This window comes from Telmatherina bonti, assembly GCF_933228915.1.
Source record: "Telmatherina bonti genome assembly, chromosome: 10".
Taxonomy (NCBI): Eukaryota; Metazoa; Chordata; class Actinopteri; order Atheriniformes; family Telmatherinidae; genus Telmatherina; species Telmatherina bonti.
The window spans coordinates 40,460,856-40,480,989 of record NC_136628.1 but is presented as its reverse complement, the minus strand read 5'-3'; the positions used below and the strand labels follow the sequence as shown (position 1 = coordinate 40,480,989).

General features: G+C 42.6%; 1 protein-coding gene across 1 annotated transcript in view; it reads left to right on the top strand.

Moving 5' to 3' along the window:
- Positions 1-2,407: 2,407 nt before the first annotated feature.
- Positions 2,408-20,134, top strand: part of LOC306761866 (A disintegrin and metalloproteinase with thrombospondin motifs 2-like) — a 145,946-nt gene continuing 128,219 nt past the window's right edge. Inside the window, exons 1-10 of the mRNA XM_079248192.1 lie at positions 2,408-2,620; positions 3,401-3,816; positions 5,185-5,380; positions 10,714-10,820; positions 10,897-10,980; positions 11,177-11,260; positions 15,469-15,622; positions 15,793-15,898; positions 16,125-16,268; positions 17,597-17,729. Of these exons, the coding sequence (XP_079104318.1) occupies positions 2,533-2,620; positions 3,401-3,816; positions 5,185-5,380; positions 10,714-10,820; positions 10,897-10,980; positions 11,177-11,260; positions 15,469-15,622; positions 15,793-15,898; positions 16,125-16,268; positions 17,597-17,729 (1,512 nt within the window). The 5' untranslated portion in view covers positions 2,408-2,532. The remainder of the gene's footprint in view (positions 2,621-3,400; positions 3,817-5,184; positions 5,381-10,713; positions 10,821-10,896; positions 10,981-11,176; positions 11,261-15,468; positions 15,623-15,792; positions 15,899-16,124; positions 16,269-17,596; positions 17,730-20,134) is intronic.

Sequence of the window (20,134 nt, the reverse complement as noted above, 5' to 3'; positions counted from 1 at the left end):
TGGGACATTGTTGTTTTGGGGACTTTGTAGTTTGTGGGGACATTGTGGTTTGTGGGGACATTGTAGTTATGGGGACATTGTGGTTTGTGGGGACATTGTAGTTATGGGGACTTTGTGGATTGTTGGGACATTGTAGTAATGTGGACATTGTAGTTTGTGGAAATATTCCTGGTTGTGGGGACATTGTAGTATTGGGGACATTGTAGTTTGTGGGGACATTGTAGTTGTGGGGACATTGTAGTTTGTGGGGACATTGTAGTTGTGGGGACATTGTGGTTTGTGTGGTCACATTGTAGTTCTGGGGACTTTGTGGATTATGGTGACATTGTAGTTATGGGGACATTGTAATTATGGGGTCATTGTTGCTTGTGGACACATTGTAATCTTGGGGACTTTGTAGTTCATGTGGACATTGTAGTTTGTGGGGACATTGTGGTTTGTGTGGTCTTGTTGTAGTTCTGGGTTCATTGTGGTTTGTGTGGTCACATTTTACTTATGGGGACTTTTTAGATCGTGGGGACATTGTAGTTATGGGGACATTGTAGTTTGTGGGGACATTGTGGTTTATGGGGACATTGTTGTTATGGAGACATTGTAGTTATGGAGACATTGTTGCTTGTGGGGACATTGTCGTTTGTGGGGACATTGTAGTTATGGGACATTGTGGCTTGTGGGGACATTGTAGTTATGTGGACATTGTGGTTTGTGGGGACACTGTGGATTGTGGAGACATTGTAGTTTGTGGGGACATTGTAGTATGTGGGGACTTTTTTGGGGACATTGTGGTTTGTGGGGACATTGAGGATTGTGGAGACATTGTGGTTTGTCGGGACATTGTAGTTTGTGGGGACATTGTGGATTGTGGAGACATTGTGGTTTGTGGGGACATTGTAGTATGTGGGGACTTTTTGGGGGACATTGTGGTTTGTGGGGACATTGAGGATTGTGGAGACATTGTGGTTTGTGGGGACATTTTGGTTTGTGGCGACATTATAGTTTGTGGGGAAATTGTAATTTTGGGGACATTGTAGTTTGTGGGAAGATTGTAGTTTGTGGGGACATTGTAATTTTGGGGACTTTGTAGTTTTTGGGGACATTGTAGGTTGTGGGGGCATGGTAGTTATGGAGACATTGTAGTTCATGGGGACATGGTAGTTATGGAGACATAGTAGTTCATTCGGACATTGTAGTTATGCGGACATTGTGGTTTGTGGGGACATTGTGGATTGTGGAGACATTGTAGTTTGTGGGGACATTGTAGTATATGGGGACTTTTTTGTGGGGACATTGTTGTTTGTGGGGACATTGAGGATCGTGGAGACATTGTGGTTTGTGGAGACATTGTGGTTTGTGGGGACATTGTCGTTTGTGGCGACATTGTAGTTTGTGGGGAAATTTTAATTTTGGGGACATTGTAGTCTGTGGGGATGTGGTAGTTATGGAGACATTGTAGTTTATGGGGACATTGTAGTTATGGGGACATGGTAGTTTTTGGGGACATTGTAGTTTGTGGGGACAGTGTGGTTTGTGTGGTCACATTGTAGTTATGGGGACATTGCAGTTTGTGGGGACATTGTGGTTTATGGGGACATTGTTGTTATGGAGACATTGTTGCTTGTGGGGACATTGTCGTTTGTGGGGACATTGTGGTTTGTGTGGTCACATTGTAGTTATGGGGACTTTTTGGATCGTGGGGACATTGTAGTTATGGGGACATTGTAGTTTGTGGGGACATTGTGGTTTATGGGGACATTGTTATGGAGACATTGTAGTTTTGGAGACATTGTTGCTTGTGGGGACATTGTAGTTATGCGGACACTGTATTTTGTGGAGACATTGTAGTTTGTGGGGACACTGTAGTATATGGGGACTTTTTATTTTGTGGGGACATTGTGGTTTGTGCTGACATTGAGGATTGTGGAGACTTTGTGGTTTGTCGGGACATTGTGGTTTGTGGAGACATTCTGGATTGTCGGGACATTGTTGATTGTGGAGACATTGTGGTTTGTGGGGACATTGTGGTTTTTCAGAGTATTCTGGATTCTGTTCAGGTAAAATGAATCCTGAAACTGAAACAAGAACGAGACGCAGGTCAAGTTTTCATTTTAGCTGGAAGTCAGTGTGACTTCAGAATAAAAGCAGGCAAAGAAAGACTCATGGTGCAGGTGAGAAATTGTTCAGAAATAAGCTTGTGGGATGTTCAGGTTGTTACTGGTGCACACAGACACACAGACACACACACACACACAGAGCTGTCGTTGCAGCATTTCTCCTGCAGTGGGCGCTGGATGCTGGATGCTGGTTGGTCCAGCAGCTGAAGCATTCAGCTGACAGTGTGGGAGGTGTTGAGTCTGAACAACAAGAAGCAGACCTGCAGATCCAGACCGGGTCAGAGGGAGGAGATAATGACAGAGTGGAGGAGTGTCTGTCTGACGGACGCTTCAGTCTGCAGCTTTCAGTCCGCTTCACAGCGTTTCTCTCCAGCTCTCCATCCAGCTGTCTATCCTTCCATCCACCTTTCCGTCCGTCGGCATGGACCAGCCTCGACATGGATTATTGATCATAGTTTTCCTGCTGCAGATGGATTGTTTCTTCTCTGTTCACATCAGCGCTGAAGCAGGTGAGACTTTGTATTTTCTCAGCTGTTTTCTGATGTCAGGACTGTTTCTTCCTCTGTGGTGTTCATAGTTCAGTCCTCCAGCCGGTGACCTCTGGCCTCTGGTCCAGGTCTGTCAGTTTATCTCAGTTCCTCTCCAAATTCTTTTAGTGGATCTCAGGGAACGAGGGCTCCTGCCATCCCAAAGATCATTTTCTTTCCTGAACAACCAAAACACACGAGGAGAAAACATGAAATCACAAACAACCACCAGGAAAAGAAACAATCTACAGACAAAAACATGTTAAAAAATATCCTGAACAGCTCAGTCTGGGGACGTGTAATCTGATTACATTCTGCAGTAACTAAATGTGATGCTAACAAATATCAACTCATGCTAATACTAATATTCATGCTAACATTACCACTCATTATGATTCTCATCCTCATGCTAACCTATAGCTCATGCTAAAACTAGCACTAATGCTAACACAAACATTCATCCTAATTCTAGAGCTCATGCTAACACTAGTGCTCATGCTAATACTAACATTGATGCTAACTCTAGAGCTCATGCTAACACTAGTGCTCATGCTAATACTAACATTGATGCTAACTCTAGAGCTCATGCTAACATTAATGTCCATGCTAACACAAACATTCATGCTGACTCTAGAGCTCATGCTAACAGTAATGTCCATGCTAACACAAACATTCATGCTAACTCTAGAGCTCATGCTAACAGTTCCAGGTAAAACCTTTTATCTTGAGATTTCTTTCTGAATCTTTCTCTCTTTCCATCAGATTATCTCCATCAAGTTCTGTCAGAGTTCACCATCGTTCATCCGATCAGAACCGACTCGAGGGGGCGTGTCCTTTCCGCCACAGACTCTGCCCACCAGCGGGCTAGGAGACACGCCCATTCAGCAGCTGCCCCTCCCACTGACTCAGTCAGTGTCAGGACGGGAAAAGGCTGGAGAGGACGGAGCGAGGAGGCCGAAGATGGAAACGAGCTTTTTTACAACCTGACGGTGTTCGGTCAGGGCCTCCACCTCAGACTGCGTCCTAACTCCCGCCTCATCGCCCCTGCCGCCACAATGGAGTGGGAGGAGTCAGGACACCTCCACTCTGAGCCAATCAGGGACACTGGTTGCTTTTATACAGGAACTATAAGCGACATGGAGGACACATCTGTCGCCATTAGCAACTGTGATGGACTGGTACGTATCATTCATGCCCGGGCAAAAGTAGGTGTAAAAAAATGTGTTTTCAGACCGGCTGAAACGGGTCAGAGATCATATAAAAACCTGATCCTGGTCTAAAGTTCAGGTTCCATGTGGACTGCTATCTGATGAGGAAAACCAGCCATGAGAGCCAGTTTTTTAGCTCCTCCCTGAGTCGACTTATCTGAGCTGAGGTCTAACTGGTCACCCGGGATGCTTCCTGCTGCAAGGTTTGTTTTCAGAGAATCCATATGAAGCCCAATCGAAGCGTCGTGCAGCAGCTGAACCTAGATGCTGTAAAATGTGGCAGGCTGTCGGCTCTTTGCGGCAACTGAGCTTCATTTTGTGCAGTGTGGCCAGAGACGCTGAGTGAAGCCAGATGTGGAAGAAAGATGAGAAGATGACAGGAGGAATGAGAGGAAAAATATTTTCTGCTGCTGCCGTTAGAGCAAAACACAGAATACTCAGGTGCAGAAAAAAATCGTCGCCGCCATTCCAGTCCATTTCTTACTGACCTGTCAATGCCGAGTCATGGTACGAAATACTGGACAATGATATGCTCATTTATAAGTGCTGAGTCAGGCTTTGTTTTACTGTCAGGCTTTGTTTTGCCATGTCAGGCTTTGTTTTGCCGAGTAAGGCTTTGTTTCGCTGTGTTACACTTTGTTTTGCTGATCCAGGCTTTGTTTTGCTGAGTCAGGCTTTGTTTTGCTGAGTCAGGCTTTGTTTTGGGCTTTGTTTTGCTGAGTCGAGCTTTGTTTTGCTGAGTCAGGCTTTGTTTTGGGCTTTGTTTTGCTGAGTCAGGCTTTGTTTTGGGCTTTGTTTTGCTGAGTCGAGCTTTGTTTTGCTGAGTCGAGCTTTGTTTTGCTGAGTCAGGCTAAATGTGTTCTGACTAATGTAATTACTGATGAAAGTTTGACTTCCATGTTTCCATCTGGAATGAACAAAATTGACTAATTTTATTAATAACGCTGACTTTGTCAGAACACCCTGAATATGCTGACTCAGATTTTAATCATGCTGACTCAGCCCCTATTAATGCTGCATCAGATCAGTGAAGCAGTAATTACACAGTAGCTATAAACTTATATTCAGTCTTTCTGTAATCAGTGTTTCTGTAAGCAGTGACTGTAAGCAGTCCAAAGCTGCACACAGCGATGGACTGCTTACCTGTCCAGGTATACCTGCCGCGGGCCTGCAGATGGCTGATAAGCTCCTCCCACCGGTGACCCTGAACTGAACTAAGCGTGACAGAAAACGAATGAATGAACCTCCAGACATAAAACAGTTTAAAAAACAGAAGAAAATAGATTCGTGTTTGATTTTCATCCCATAAACAGAAAAATGTAGATTCCATGTTTCCAGGCTGGGATGATCCGGACACAGCAGGAGGAGTTCTTCATCGAACCGCTGGAGCGATGGCGGCCCAGAGAAGAGGAGGGGGACAAAAAGGACAGAAAAAGACAGCATATTGTTTATCGCTCTTCAGCTATCATCAGGAAACTGACAGATGTCAATAAAACTAAAGCTGTCAATCAAAGCACGAATGACTTCCTTCGAGGTGAGATAGACTTGTTTATATTTCCTGATCACAAACAATGGAAAATGGGGAATGTTGTGTAAAATGTAAATAAAAACAAAGCAGTGACCCATAAACAGACCCGACTACAATGTATTAATGACATCAGATGATTGGCTAGACAAGCAGCTGCTGCACCTGGAAAAAAGCTGAGAAGATGCTAAGGTCTCTTTACAAACATATGATGACCAGGAACACATGGAGGACTTCCTTCCAGAACATTCAGCTCCCACATGCTAATGTGGGAGCTAGTGGTCTTAGCATTAGATGCTAATGTGGGAGCTAGTGGTCTTAGCATTACATGCTAATGTGGGAGCTAGTGGTCTTAGCATTAGATGCTAATGTGGGAGCTAGTGGTCTTAGCATTACATGCTAATGTGGGAGCTAGTGGTCTTAGCATTACATGCTAATGTGGGAGCTAGTGGTCTTAGCATTAGATGCTAATGTGGGAGCTAGTGGTCTTAGCATTAGATGCTAATGTGGGAGCTAGTGGTCTTAGCATTAGATGCTAATGTGGGAGCTAGTGGTCTTAGCATTAGATGCTAATGTGGGAGCTAGTGGTCTTAGCATTAGATGCTAATGTGGGAGCTAGTGGTCTTAGCATTAGATGCTAATGTGGGAGCTAGTGGTCTTAGCATTACATGCTAATGTGGGAGCTAGTGGTCTTAGCATTACATGCTAATGTGGGAGCTAGTGGTCTTAGCATTAGATGCTAATGTGGGAGCTAGTGGTCTTAGCATTAGATGCTAATGTGGGAGCTAGTGGTCTTAGCATTAGATGCTAATGTGGGAGCTAGTGGTTCAAGTGTTTTAACACCACAAGTAAAAATGTTGGTACTTTCTCACCACCTCGATCTGCTGTTATAAAAAAAAAAAAATCTGTTTTACCTGCAACAGTAAAAACAGCAACTCCGCTTCATGCTTTCTCCGTGTTAACCAGGCCCACCATATTACCACGCCCACCATATTACCACACCCACCTAGTCTGTCCGACCAATCACACGATACTTCTCAGAGACCCACGAGTGTGTGTGTGTGTATGTATGTGTATGTATACATATATATATATATATATATATATATATAGGAACAAATAGGAAAACAAAACAAATAGGAAAATAAAATAAGAAACAAGAAATACAAGGGGATCATTACATCTATAAAAGTTCCCCTTGACAAAATAAATTTTGCTCAGCAGAACATCAGTCTGCTGCTTAAATGCTGGACAAGACAAAAAAACAAAAAAACAAAAAAAAAAAAAAAAAAAGAGCCCCGCGAGAAAAAAGTTCTGCCAGCCTGATGTTTCGACAACTGTCTTCAAACGTGCAGAACAAAATGACATAATTTTCTTTTCAGAGCTTAGAAAACAAGAATAAAGTTCTGGCTTCTTGTGGAGGATAGAACGAGCTTGAGATGCTAATGTGGGAGTTAGCAGTCTTAGCATTAGGTGCTAATGTGGGAGTTAGCAGTCTTAGCGTTAGGTGCTAATGTGGGAGTTAGCAGTGTTAGCGTTAGGTGCTAATGTGGGAGTTAGCAGTCTTAGCATTAGGTGCTAATGTGGGAGTTAGCAGTCTTAGCATTAGGTGCTAATGTGGGAGTTAGCAGTCTTAGCGTTAGGTGCTAATGTGGGAGTTAGCACTCTTAGCGTTAGGTGCTGATGTGGGAGTTAGCAGTTTAGTGTTAGGTGCTAATGTGGGAGTTAGCAGTCTTAGCGTTAGGTGCTAATGTGGGAGTTAGCAGTCTTAGCGTTAGGTGCAAATGTGGGAGTTAGCAGTCTTAGCGTTAGGTGCTAATGTGGGAGTTAGCAGTGTTAGCGTTAGGTGCTAATGTGGGAGTTAGCAGTCTTAGCATTAGGTGCTAATGTGGGAGTTAGCAGTCTTAGCATTAGGTGCTAATGTGGGAGTTAGCAGTCTTAGCGTTAGGTGCTAATGTGGGAGTTAGCACTCTTAGCGTTAGGTGCTGATGTGGGAGTTAGCAGTTTAGTGTTAGGTGCTAATGTGGGAGTTAGCAGTCTTAGCGTTAGGTGCTAATGTGGGAGTTAGCAGTCTTAGCGTTAGGTGCAAATGTGGGAGTTAGCAGTCTTAGCGTTAGGTGCTAATGTGGGAGTTAGCAGTGTTAGCGTTAGGTGCTAATGTGGGAGTTAGCAGTCTTAGCATTAGGTGCTAATGTGGGAGTTAGCAGTGTTAGAGTTAGGTGCTAATGTGGGAGTTAGCAGTCTTAGCGTTAGGTGCTAATGTTAGCGCCTGCGGACTTCAGGCCATTTAATGTGCCATAAAAGCGAAAATGGGAATATTAATTTCAAACATTGCCGCAGATCTCTATCCTCATACCTCCACCTGTCTTCATGCCTCAACAGCTAAGTTAGTTCATCCACCAGTCGGCAGAGCTGAGTTCAGAGTTTACTTCCAGCATTTTGACACCGGTTGGTGGTGGTAATTTACCGTGGTAAAGTTGTTTGTCCAAGAACACCAGAGGAAGAAGATCACAATGTTTATTCTTGCAGCTCAACTTGACTAATTTGGGTCCTTTTCAGTTGGTGATTCTCATCAAAACAGCTGGTAAATAGTTCACAGGTGAATCTGGTGCTTCCAAACTACTTTCTGGCAGTTTTCCTGCCTCAGATTTGGAATTTTGATCATCAGTTCAGAAACACAGTCATTACGACATCTGGATTTGTCATGACATTGAGAGACGGGGGCAATGCAGCTCTGCACATGTGCAGATGTAAAATTACTAAACAAATCACACACATATATATATATTTATATATATATATATATATATATATATATATATATATATATATATATATATATATATATATACAGTGTGATTGGAGCACATTTAAGTCTGTAAATCCCACTACTAATAATGGTAGTTAGTTGATCTCAGATTTGGATGTTTTCACGACCACTTTATCTGCTAACTTTGGAAACCAGAGGAGGATCAGACATTCAGTTTTTATTCACACTTCACAGCATTGCAGCACCAGGATTTAAAAATGAGGTAAAATCATCTCAGTTTGGTCAAATATAAGGACTTTTTCCAGGAATTATGTCATTTCCTGAGAACTGGAAGTGTTTGAGGTTGTAATTCAACCCAAAACCCCGTCCTGAAAGGGGGTAACTGGACCTGAGCTTACATCAGCATTAAGTCTGATATGAATGTAGGAGTTTCAGTTAAAATGATTTCAGGAGGAAATATTCAGACCTGAGTTGATCTGATGATGTGGTGGTTTGTAGTGAGAGTGATGTTAGTCGCTCTGGGGTTTTCCAAGCTGCAGCTTGTCCGAGATCCCTGTAAAGTCGATGTTGTTGCAGCAGAAGGAAAGAATCAAAGTGAAAACAGTGGAACGGTTCCAGGAAACTTGGCGGAGCTGATGGGAACTCTGCAGACACACTCCAGCACACACTCAGCCAGCTGCAACGTGGCAGCTGAGGCCTCAGGCTCTGCAGGATCTCTGTTCAGGGCTGATAGATGGGCTTAGCAACAACTGATCAATAGTTTGATCAGTTCACAGTGTCAAGTCACCAGCATGGTTTCAAGCTGCGAACACATCCGTGTGTCAGTACAAGACGGCGCCGTCCAACATGCGGACCAGTTGTTAGAGAAAAACATGTTTACAGTCTCATCAGTGCGAACATGCGGAGATAATTGGCTGACTTCTGAAATGACATCACCACAATGTTACCGATGATGTCATAACTTCACCAAACTCCTAAATAAGTCAAATAGTCTTTAAAAGTAGCACTAAAGGAAAAAACCTTGAATTATTTTCAGTTTATGACATGAAGGTCTTGGCATCCGATGTCACAAATCTGCTCTAAAACAGATCTATTTTATTCATTTTATTTATTTTTTTCATTTTATTTCTTTTCATATAATTTATTATTTCGTATGTTGTAAATATTTATTTTATTTTTTATTTTATTTAATTCATTATTAATAATGTTTGTACATTACTTCTTTTATATAATTTACTTTTATTAGATAATTTTTATTCCATTGTTTTTCAGTGTTTCTAACTGTATTTACTTTCTTTTTTATTTAATCATAAATAAACATAGCCTTTAAGGAGATATGTGAACAAATTATTATTTTAGTATCTGAAATGGAAAACTTCATTTGTTCTTTGCGCTTCATATGAGTTCAGAAAGTCTGCATGCTGGTGAGCAGCGTGAGAGAACATCCAGGTCCTATGACAGTGTATCTTCATGAACGTGGTGGAGGGGTGGAAAATGAGCGAGGCCAGAAGGGACGTTGATAAGCTACTAAATATTTTGATTTACGTTGTTTATACAACTTCCTGCTGCTGGTCACCTTCCTGTTTTCTTTTGTTTAAGTTCTACTCACATTGACACTGTCAGTTTTTTTTTCACACATGCTCTGATCTGCAAGCTAAATAAATCAGACATTAGCATCTACCTGCATAAAGACATCACAGCTTTGGGCAGAAATCATGCTCATTGCTCATTATCAGGTTGTCTACACAATCTGATTACTTTTTATATCTAATCTCTTTCGATGTTATTTATTCTTAAAATTCAACATCATCATGTTTTTGACTGACAGGTGTCAAATATCTGGAGGTGGCAAGAAGGGTGGAAGGGTGTAGCACAACTGCAGTTTTTTGTCAACTAACAGTGCACCTTAGCTTTAGCCTGCCTACCTCTGTTAGCCGTTTAGCTCCTGTTGGCTAAGAATTAGCTTGCTTAGCTTTGAGCTGCACGCAGCTCAGAGTTTGAGGGGTGTCAATCATAAACCCCCTCAATAACTGCGCCCCATCTTGCACCACCAGCTTCAATTCAGCTCTAAACCTACGGGTAATGTTAAAAGAGGCCCTGTCTATCTTTTTATATACAGTGTATGCTGCATAAGCTAACACTGTAAATGAACTCTGTAAGGTAAATACATAAGTTTACTCTGTGAGATAACTCTGTAAGTTTACTCTGTAAGGTAAGTCCGTAAGCTAACACTGTAAGGTAAGTCTGTAAGCTAACACTGTAAGGTAAATACATAAGCTAACACTGTAAGGTAAGTCTGTAAGCTAACACTGTAAGGTAAATACATAAGCTAACACTGTAAAGTAAGTCTGTAAGCTAACACTGTAAGGTAAATACATAAGCTAACACTGTAAGGTAAGTCTGTAAGCTAACACTGTAAGGTAAATACATAAGCTAACACTGTAAGGTAAGTCTGTAAGCTAACACTGTAAGCTAACTCTTTGTTTCAGGTGGTTTTACAGACTCTCAGATAATTAAACAGAATCTTTAAAAAGGATCAATAATCATAAAACATGTAACTGTCTGCTTGCAGGTCCTTTGTTGGGCTCTCTGAACTTGACTCAGAACATGGTCTCACCCGGATTCAGTTCTGCTCGGAGACGTCGCTACACAGCGGAGGCTGAACTGTTTAACATTGAGGTAATTGAACTAAAGGTCAGACGGGGAAATGGAGTAAAGTTAGAGCTAATAGAACCTCTAAACTCTCCTACTTCAGGTCCTGCTGGCAGTGGATTACTCTGTTCTTCTTTTCCACGGCCGAGATCACATCCAGAAATATCTCTTGACCCTGATGAACATAGTAGGTGAAAACATAATGAGACTAAATAATGCTCTCAATCAGCCATGGTTTCCAGAGTTCTCTCAGATGTCAGATCCAGTCTGTGTGTTGGAGATCCTCACTTTAGAGACTCCCTTTGTCTGAATCAGTCAAAGGCCAAAGATACGTCCACCACGGTAAAGTTCAGGCTCCTCTAATCTTAGTTTGTCTGTAACAGATTAATGAAATCTATCAGGATCATTCTCTGGGGGCCAACGTGAATGTTGTTCTGGTCAGAATCATCATGCTGTCTCCAGCAAAGGTATGAAATCCACTCCCAACTGGTCAGACCACTTTCTGTTTAATTTTTATGTTGATATTTGAGAGAAAAGTTAGTGTGACAGCACGTATATCGAAGGATAAATTCCAGTCTGCAAAATAATAAAGTATATTATATCACATGCGATGCATTTCCTTCCATCGCATGAAATCAAACCATATCGTAACACATCATACCCCACATCGCATCATATCGTACCATATCGGATCATACTGTACCACATCGGATCATATCGTACCACATCGGATCATACTGTACCACATCGGATCATATCGTACCACATCGTATCATATCATACCACATCGGATCATATTGTACCATATTGGATCATACTGTACCACATCGCATAATACCGTACCACATCAGATCATATCGTACCATATTGGATCATACTGTACCACATCGCATCATATCGTACCACATCGGATCATATCGTACCACATCAGATCATATCGTACCACATCGGATCATATCGTACCACATCGGATCATATCGTACCACATCGCATCATATCGTACCACATCGGATCATATCGTACCACATCGGATCATATCGTACCATATCGGATCATATCGTACCATATCGGATCACATTTTACCACATCGTATCATATCGTACCACATCGGATCATATCGTACCACATCGTATCATCTCGTACCACATCAGATCATATCGTACCACATCGCATCATATCGTACCATATTGGATTATACTGTACCACATAGCATCATATTGTACCATATTGGATCATACTGTACCAAATTGCATCATATCGTACCACATCGGATTATATCGTAGCACATCGGCTCATATCATACCACATCGCATCATATCGTACCACATCGCATCATATCGTACCATATTGGATCATACTGTACCACATCGCATCATATCGTACCATATTGGATCATACTGTACCACATTGCATCATATCGTACCATATCGGATCATATCGTACCATATTGGATCATACTGTACCACATCGCATCATATCGTACCATATTGGATCAGACTGTACCACATTGCATCATATCGTACCATATCGGATCATATCGTACCATATCAGATCATATCGTACCATATTGTATCATACTGTACCACATTGCATCATATCGTACCACATCGGATCATATCGTACCATATTGGATCATACTGTACCACATTGCATCATATCGTACCACATCGGATCATATCGTACCATATTGGATCATACTGTACCACATCGCATCATATCGTACCATATAGGATCATACTGTTCCACATTGCATCATATCGTACCACATCGGATCATATCATACCATATCGCATCATATCGTACCACATCGGATCATATCGTACCTCATCAGATCATATCGTACCACATCGTATCATATCGTACCACATCGGATCATATTGTACCACATCAGATCATATCGTACCACATCGCATCATATCGTACCATATTGGATCATACTGTACCACATCTCATCATATTGTACCATATTGGATCATACTGTACCACATTGCATCATATCGTACCACATCGGATTATATCGTAGCACATCGGATCATATCATACCACATCGCATCATATCGTACCACATCGGATCATATCGTACCACATCGCATCATATCGTACCATATTGGATCATACTGTACCACATTGCATCATATCGTACCACATCGGATCATATCATACCATATCGGATCATATCGTACCATATCGCATCATATCGTACCACATCAGATCATATCGTACCACATCGCATCATATCATACCATATTGGATCATACTGTACCACATCGCATCATATCGTACCATATTGGATCATACTGTACCACATTGCATCATATCGTACCACATCGGATCATATCATACCATATCGCATCATATCGTACCAGATCGGATCATATCGTACCACATCGCATCATATCGTACCATATTGGATCATACTGTACCACATCGCATCATATTGTACCATATTGGATCATACTGTACCACATTGCATCATATTGTACCACATCGGATTATATCGTAGCACATCGGATCATATCATACCACATCGCATCATATCGTACCACATCAGATCATATCGTACCACATCGCATCATATCGTACCATATTGGATCATACTGTACCACACTGCATCATATCGTACCATATCGGATCATATCGTACCATATTGGATCAGACTGTACCACATCGCATCATATCGTACCATATTGGATCATACTGTACCACATTGCATCATATCGTACCATATCGGATCATATCGTACCATATCAGATCATATCGTACCATATTGGATCATAATGTACCACATTGCATCATATCGTACCACATCGGATCATATCGTACCATATTGGATCATACTGTACCACATTGCATCATATCGTACCATATTGGATCATACTGTACCACATTGCATCATATCGTACCACATCGGATCATATCATACCATATCGCATCATATTGTACCACATCGGATCATATCGTACCACATCGCATCATATCGTACCATATTGGATCATACTGTACCACATCGCATCATATTGTACCATATCGGATCATATCATACCATATCGCATAATATCATACCACATCGGATCATATCGTACCACATCGCATCATATCGTACCATATTGGATCATACTGTACCACATTGCATCATATCGTACCACATCGGATCATATCGTACCATATTGGATCATACTGTACCACATCGCATCATATCGTACCATATTGGATCATACTGTACCACATTGCATCATATCGTACCACATCGGATCATATCATACCATATCGCATCATATCGTACCACATCGGATCATATCGTACCACATCGCATCATATCGTACCATATTGGATCATACTGTACCACATCGCATCATATTGTACCATATCGGATCATATCATACCATATCGCATCATATCGTACCACTTCGCATCATATCGTACCATATTGGATCATACTGTACCACATTGCATCATATCGTACCACATCGGATCATATCGTACCATATTGGATCATACTGTACCACATCGCATCATATCGTACCATATTGGATCATACTGTACCACATTGCATCATATCGTACCACATCGGATCATATCATACCATATCGTACCACATCGGATCATATCGTACCACATCGCATCATATCGTACCATATTGGATCATACTGTACCACATCGCATCATATTGTACCATATCGGATCATATCATACCATATCGCATCATATCGTACCACTTCGCATCATATCGTACCATATTGGATCATACTGTACCACATCGCATCATATCGTACCACATCGGATCATATCGTACCACATCGCATCATATTGTACCACATCGCATCATATCGTACCATATTGGATCATACTGTACCACATCGCATTATATCGTGCCATATCGGATCATATCGTGCCATATCGTACCACATCGGATCGTATCGTACCACATCGGATCATATCGTACCACATCGCATCATATCGTACCACATCGGATCATATCGTAGCACATCGGATCATATCGTATCATAATGGATCATATCGTACCACATCGGATCATATCGTACCATATTGGATCATATCGTACCATATCGGATCACATTGTACCACATCGGATCATATCGTACCACATCGGATCATATCGTATCATAATGGATCATATCGTACCACATCGGATCATATCGTACCATATTGGATCATATCGGATTGTATTGTTTCATATCTTAGCATATTGGATTCAATGAAAAATCAGACCAATCAAAATTATATATATTTTTTTTGTAACTTTTAATACAAAAAGGAACACAATGTGCTTTACATAACAAAAGTAAAAAGCAAATAGTGACAAAATTTAAAAACAAACCTACACATACCAGAACACATGACTAAATGAAAATAAAGACGAAACAGGTAAATCACACACAAATCAACCAGTTGGGGACGCACTAGGAAACACTGATAAATTTAGGGTTAAAAAGATATTAAATATCTTTTAGATATATAAATTGTAACATATCAGATGACATTGTATGGTTTTGTACCATATTGGATCGTAATGTTTCATATTGTACTATACTGACCTATATCATACCATGTCAGACCATACTGTACATATCAAACCGTATTGTACTGGTACAAACTAGACATACTGTGTTTAATCTGATCTGGTTTTATGGTTCATGCTACGGTTCTCTGTTAGTCCCAGGAGCTGATATCTGTGGGGAACCCTCAGAAGAGTCTTGAGAACGTTTGTGGGTGGTCATATCACCAAAAGATGGACCAGAGTCATGCTGAGCAGCACGACCATACTATCTACCTGACCAGGCAGGAGTTTGGCCCCACCGGCATGCAGGGTACATGTAAAGACACCACCACTGCCATTACTAATACGAACATTAGCTAACTGATTCATCGGGCCTCTTTTGCATCAAATACACAACTACAAATGTCACAGTAACATACATTTGGCCTGTAAGGATAATAACCATGATACTGAAGTTATGTCTCTGACGTTCCTCTGTAGGTTATGCTCCAGTTACAGGGATGTGTCATTTGCATCGAAGTTGTGTTCTTGTCTTAGAAGACGGCTTTTCATCGGCTTTTGTAGCTGCACATGAAACAGGACATGTGTAAGAAACAGAAACACGACACACATTACATGAAGGTACTACAACAAACTACAGCATAGTCCTGATAACAGCTGTTACCTGGATACCCTAAGTCAACAAGGGGTCCATTATGAGACATCTAGTCCATGGAAACATTCATGACTGTGTGTCTGTAAAGACATTAGACACTTTTAGTTCTCAGTGACTCTGATGACTGTAAATTCATTTTTCTTTTGTTTGTCTTCAGGTTGGGTATGGAGCATGACGGCGAGGCCAATGACTGTGCTGACGATGTGCCTTTGGGCAGCATTATGTCTCCACGGGTCCAGGCCACCTTCTGTCGTTATCATTGGTCGAGGTGCAGCTGGAGAGAGCTGCATAAGTACCTGCAGTGAGTATAACCATGTTGTTCACATCCTCAGAAATAATGCTGCAAGACTAACCAGCAGGGGGCAGTGCAGGGAACAGTTCTCCCAGACTTGAGGTCACAAGCAGACAGCTGTAAAAGCCAAAGAAAGTTTTCAAAGACCAGACCTGGTTCTGGATTAGGATAGTGACTGTGTCACATGCAGAACATACAGAGTGGAACGTGTTTGAAGAAAATGATCATGCCAATGTGGCCCCACCCACACAAAGACGAGAGGAAGGCCAGGAGCACCCCAAGACCCGGGCAGCCGGCAGCCGGCCCCAAGCACAGATCCCAACCACCCCGCTCCAGAGCCAGCCATGCACCCACCCAGGAGGTGGCAGATGGGGCCACAGCCAGAGTCCCCCACGGTCAGGGGGAACAGGCCCCAGTGGGCCCGGACCGGCAAAGACTGGCTCTGCGAGGCACCGGCCGCTCAGAGCAGACAGAGTGTGGGCCCCAGGAGCCCAAAGGCAACACCAACCCCGCAGGCAGAGAGCGCAGCCCTCGCCGATGGAGAGCCAGGACACCCAGACCACCAATGAGCGGCAGGCAGGCTACTTTCTTGGCACAAGACCCCCCCACCCCCCTCAACCACACATACACACCCCCACACTCACATAGACATACTCCCTAATTACACACATCCTATCCAACCCATCCCTTACACACACTCCGATACCCCTCTGCCCCCCCACATACTGTCCCATACACACTCACATCACAAACTCCCCTTCTACACAACTTCAGACGCCCCGTCAAGCAACCCCTGTTCATACTCCCCCCTTACACACACCCCACCCATCTCTCCACTCTACACACCCACCATGCCCCATCAAACACCCCTCTACCCCACCCCCACTCACATACTCCACTCTACACACACACACGTCCACTCCCCCATCGGCTCTCACACGCAAGCAACCCAATCACACACACACACACACTCCCCAACGTACCCCCATCCACCAAAATCCCCCCCTACATGCCCCCATCTGCATACACACACACACCTCCCCCCACCTCATCGCACACCTACCTGAATCCTTTCACCCTGATTCTCTGCCCCCTTCCACTCTCTCACCTTCCATTCGCGACTTCAAACTTGTACTGCTGTACACCCTCGTCATGTGTGGGGTCTGGAGGGATATTAAAGTCGGCATATAATCAGGCACGTTAGCAGCTGAACGCTAACTTTTAATCACAAGGACTCAAATGAATCATTTAAACATTTAATAGGCTCCGTCTCACTCGCAGTGGGTATGGAGCCTAGCACCTTGTTCCCATCCTGATCACATTGGTTTTCTCTGCAGCACCTACGACTGCCTGCGGGATGACCCCTTCAACCACGAGTGGCCAGCTCAGCCTCAGCTACCGGGCTTTCCATACTCCATGGACCAGCAGTGTCGCTTCGACTTCGGGCCAGGATTCAGCCTGTGTACCGCAGTGAGTCCGTCTACTTCCTGCAGACCCCGTCATGTCTTCAGCCTCAGCTGTCAGAGGCCAAAATAATGTAAAATGAAAGCATCAATAGATATAGCAGCATAAAGGCCAAGCTGAAGAACCTGTTGCATCACATAGTCTTGGCTTTATTCAGCCACAGAGGATCATTATCTTTCTGCTTTTCTAATCACTTGCTAATCTTTGGCTGCTTCTGATTGGACATTACTGTAAGCTCTCTGATTGGTGGAAAGTCTGACAGGTAGAGACTTAGGTCTCTTAGCAGCATAGTTGTTATGTTGGAATTTTTAGGATAAATAAATAATAAATATTGGCGTTATCATGGGCCACTGTGGATTTACCATACAAATCATTTGTGGGCTGAGTTCTTTTTATTACGCAACTTTTGTGTGTGGGGACAACTTTTCCAGTTAAAACCAGTCCCATTTAAACATTTCATATTACTGGTTTAATTGATCTCACCCATTTTCATTTGTATGCAATGGCTAACTTAAATCCTAAAAGTTAAACACTTCAATATGACCTGACATGCATGAGAAATGGCACATACAAAAAGACACCCAACAGCTTGACAAGTCGTGGAACAAATAAACCACAAGAACACATTGAAAAACTCAAGTTGGGCTTATAGAGATGAAATAAACACAAAATGTACTAAATATTAGATTTTACTAGAACAAAACATTGGACAGACTTAAAAATACTGATAGAAAAAAAATTGATGGTGCTTATGAAATACATTAACAAAATACAAAGGTTGTAAATAACACTTATTGTTTATTTAAATGTTTAAATACAAAACATTTAATTTAATAATTAAGTTATTTGATAAAGTTTTTTGAGAGTTGCCAGACATGACAGATGTTTTCTGCTTCTGTTTTTGTTGTTAGAAATTCCACCGTCTTTCCGTGTTTGGTTTTGAGATGCTTCTTGATTTTTTTATTTATTCATTTATTTGTTTGTTTGTTTATTTATTTTTTTGTCTTGTCCAGCATTGAAGCAGCAGAATGATTTTCTGGATGCTGTTTTCTGCTGGGTAAATTTACTTTGCCAAGGGAAGCATCATAGATATAATGCTCCACCTGATATTCTGGATTTTAATTTTATTTTTCTATTTATTTTGCATAATTGTTTGTATTACAAACTTTTGTACTGCTGGACCGGACCGGAGAGGACAGAAGAGGGACAGAAAGAGAATTGAAAAGAAGAGAAAACAGAAAACACCTTGTAGAGAGAAAAAGAAGGAAAGAAAGAAAAAAAAGATTGAAAGAAAGAGAACAATCTACATACATCTATATAAGCACACATACACACCCACTTATATATACACACATCCATACACCTATACACACTGGAGTCCTGTTCCCCCTGCGGGAGGACGAAGCCATCAACTATCAGGAGAACCCAGAGGTCACAAGCTAAATCAGACACACAGGAAGGAAACAAGCTGCTGTTAGTAAACCTGCAGGCGACTCAGTGACTGTGTCACATGCAGAACATACAGAGTGGAACGTGTTCAGAGAAGATCATGCCAATGTGGCCCCGCCCACACAATATGACCCCGCCCAGACAAAGTGACCCCGCCCACACAGAGGAGAGAGGAAGGCCCGGAGAACCCCGAGGCTCGAGCAGCGGGCGGCCGTCCCCAAGCACAGATCCCAACCCAGCAGAGCCCCCCCACGGTCAGGGGGAACGGGCCCCAGCAGAGCCCCCCCACGGTCAGGGGGAACGGGCCCCAGCAGAGCCCCCCCACGGTCAGGGGGAACGGGCCTCAGCAGGCCTGGACCAGCAAAGTGCGGCTCCCAGGAGCCCGAAGGCAACCCCCCACCCCTGCAGGCAGAAGGCACAGCCCACGCCAATGGAGAGCCAGGACACCCAGACCGCCACCGAGCGGCAGCCAGGCTGTGCCCCATTGCACCCCCTCATCTCTAGATGCTTCTTTAGTGTGGAAGAATCAGAGCTTTGGTGGTTAGTGTAGCTAACATTAGCTAGCCTTAGCTAACACTCTGGACATGCGCTCTGCCTTGTTACAAAAGCACACTTAATGAGTTGGATTGTTCTTGCACAATATTTTTTCCTTTAAGGAGCATTTGGGACCATGTTTGTCTTAATTTTTTTTTCATTTTAAATACTTCTTCATAACTTTAAGAACAGGCTAGCGGCTAGCTGAATGTCTTCTGCTCATCGAAGTATGTTATGTATGAACCACAAACTGACACATTACCACCACCAAGTGGTGGGAAGCCGCATTGCAACTGAGCTTCTCATTGATGACATTATATTTAGTGCCTAGTTGATAAGTTATGCATAAACACATAAAACCAAATAAACACATGTTGTGGTTGGATTGTAAACCTCCTGGGTGGAGGTTTTAGGAGTTATGTTGATGT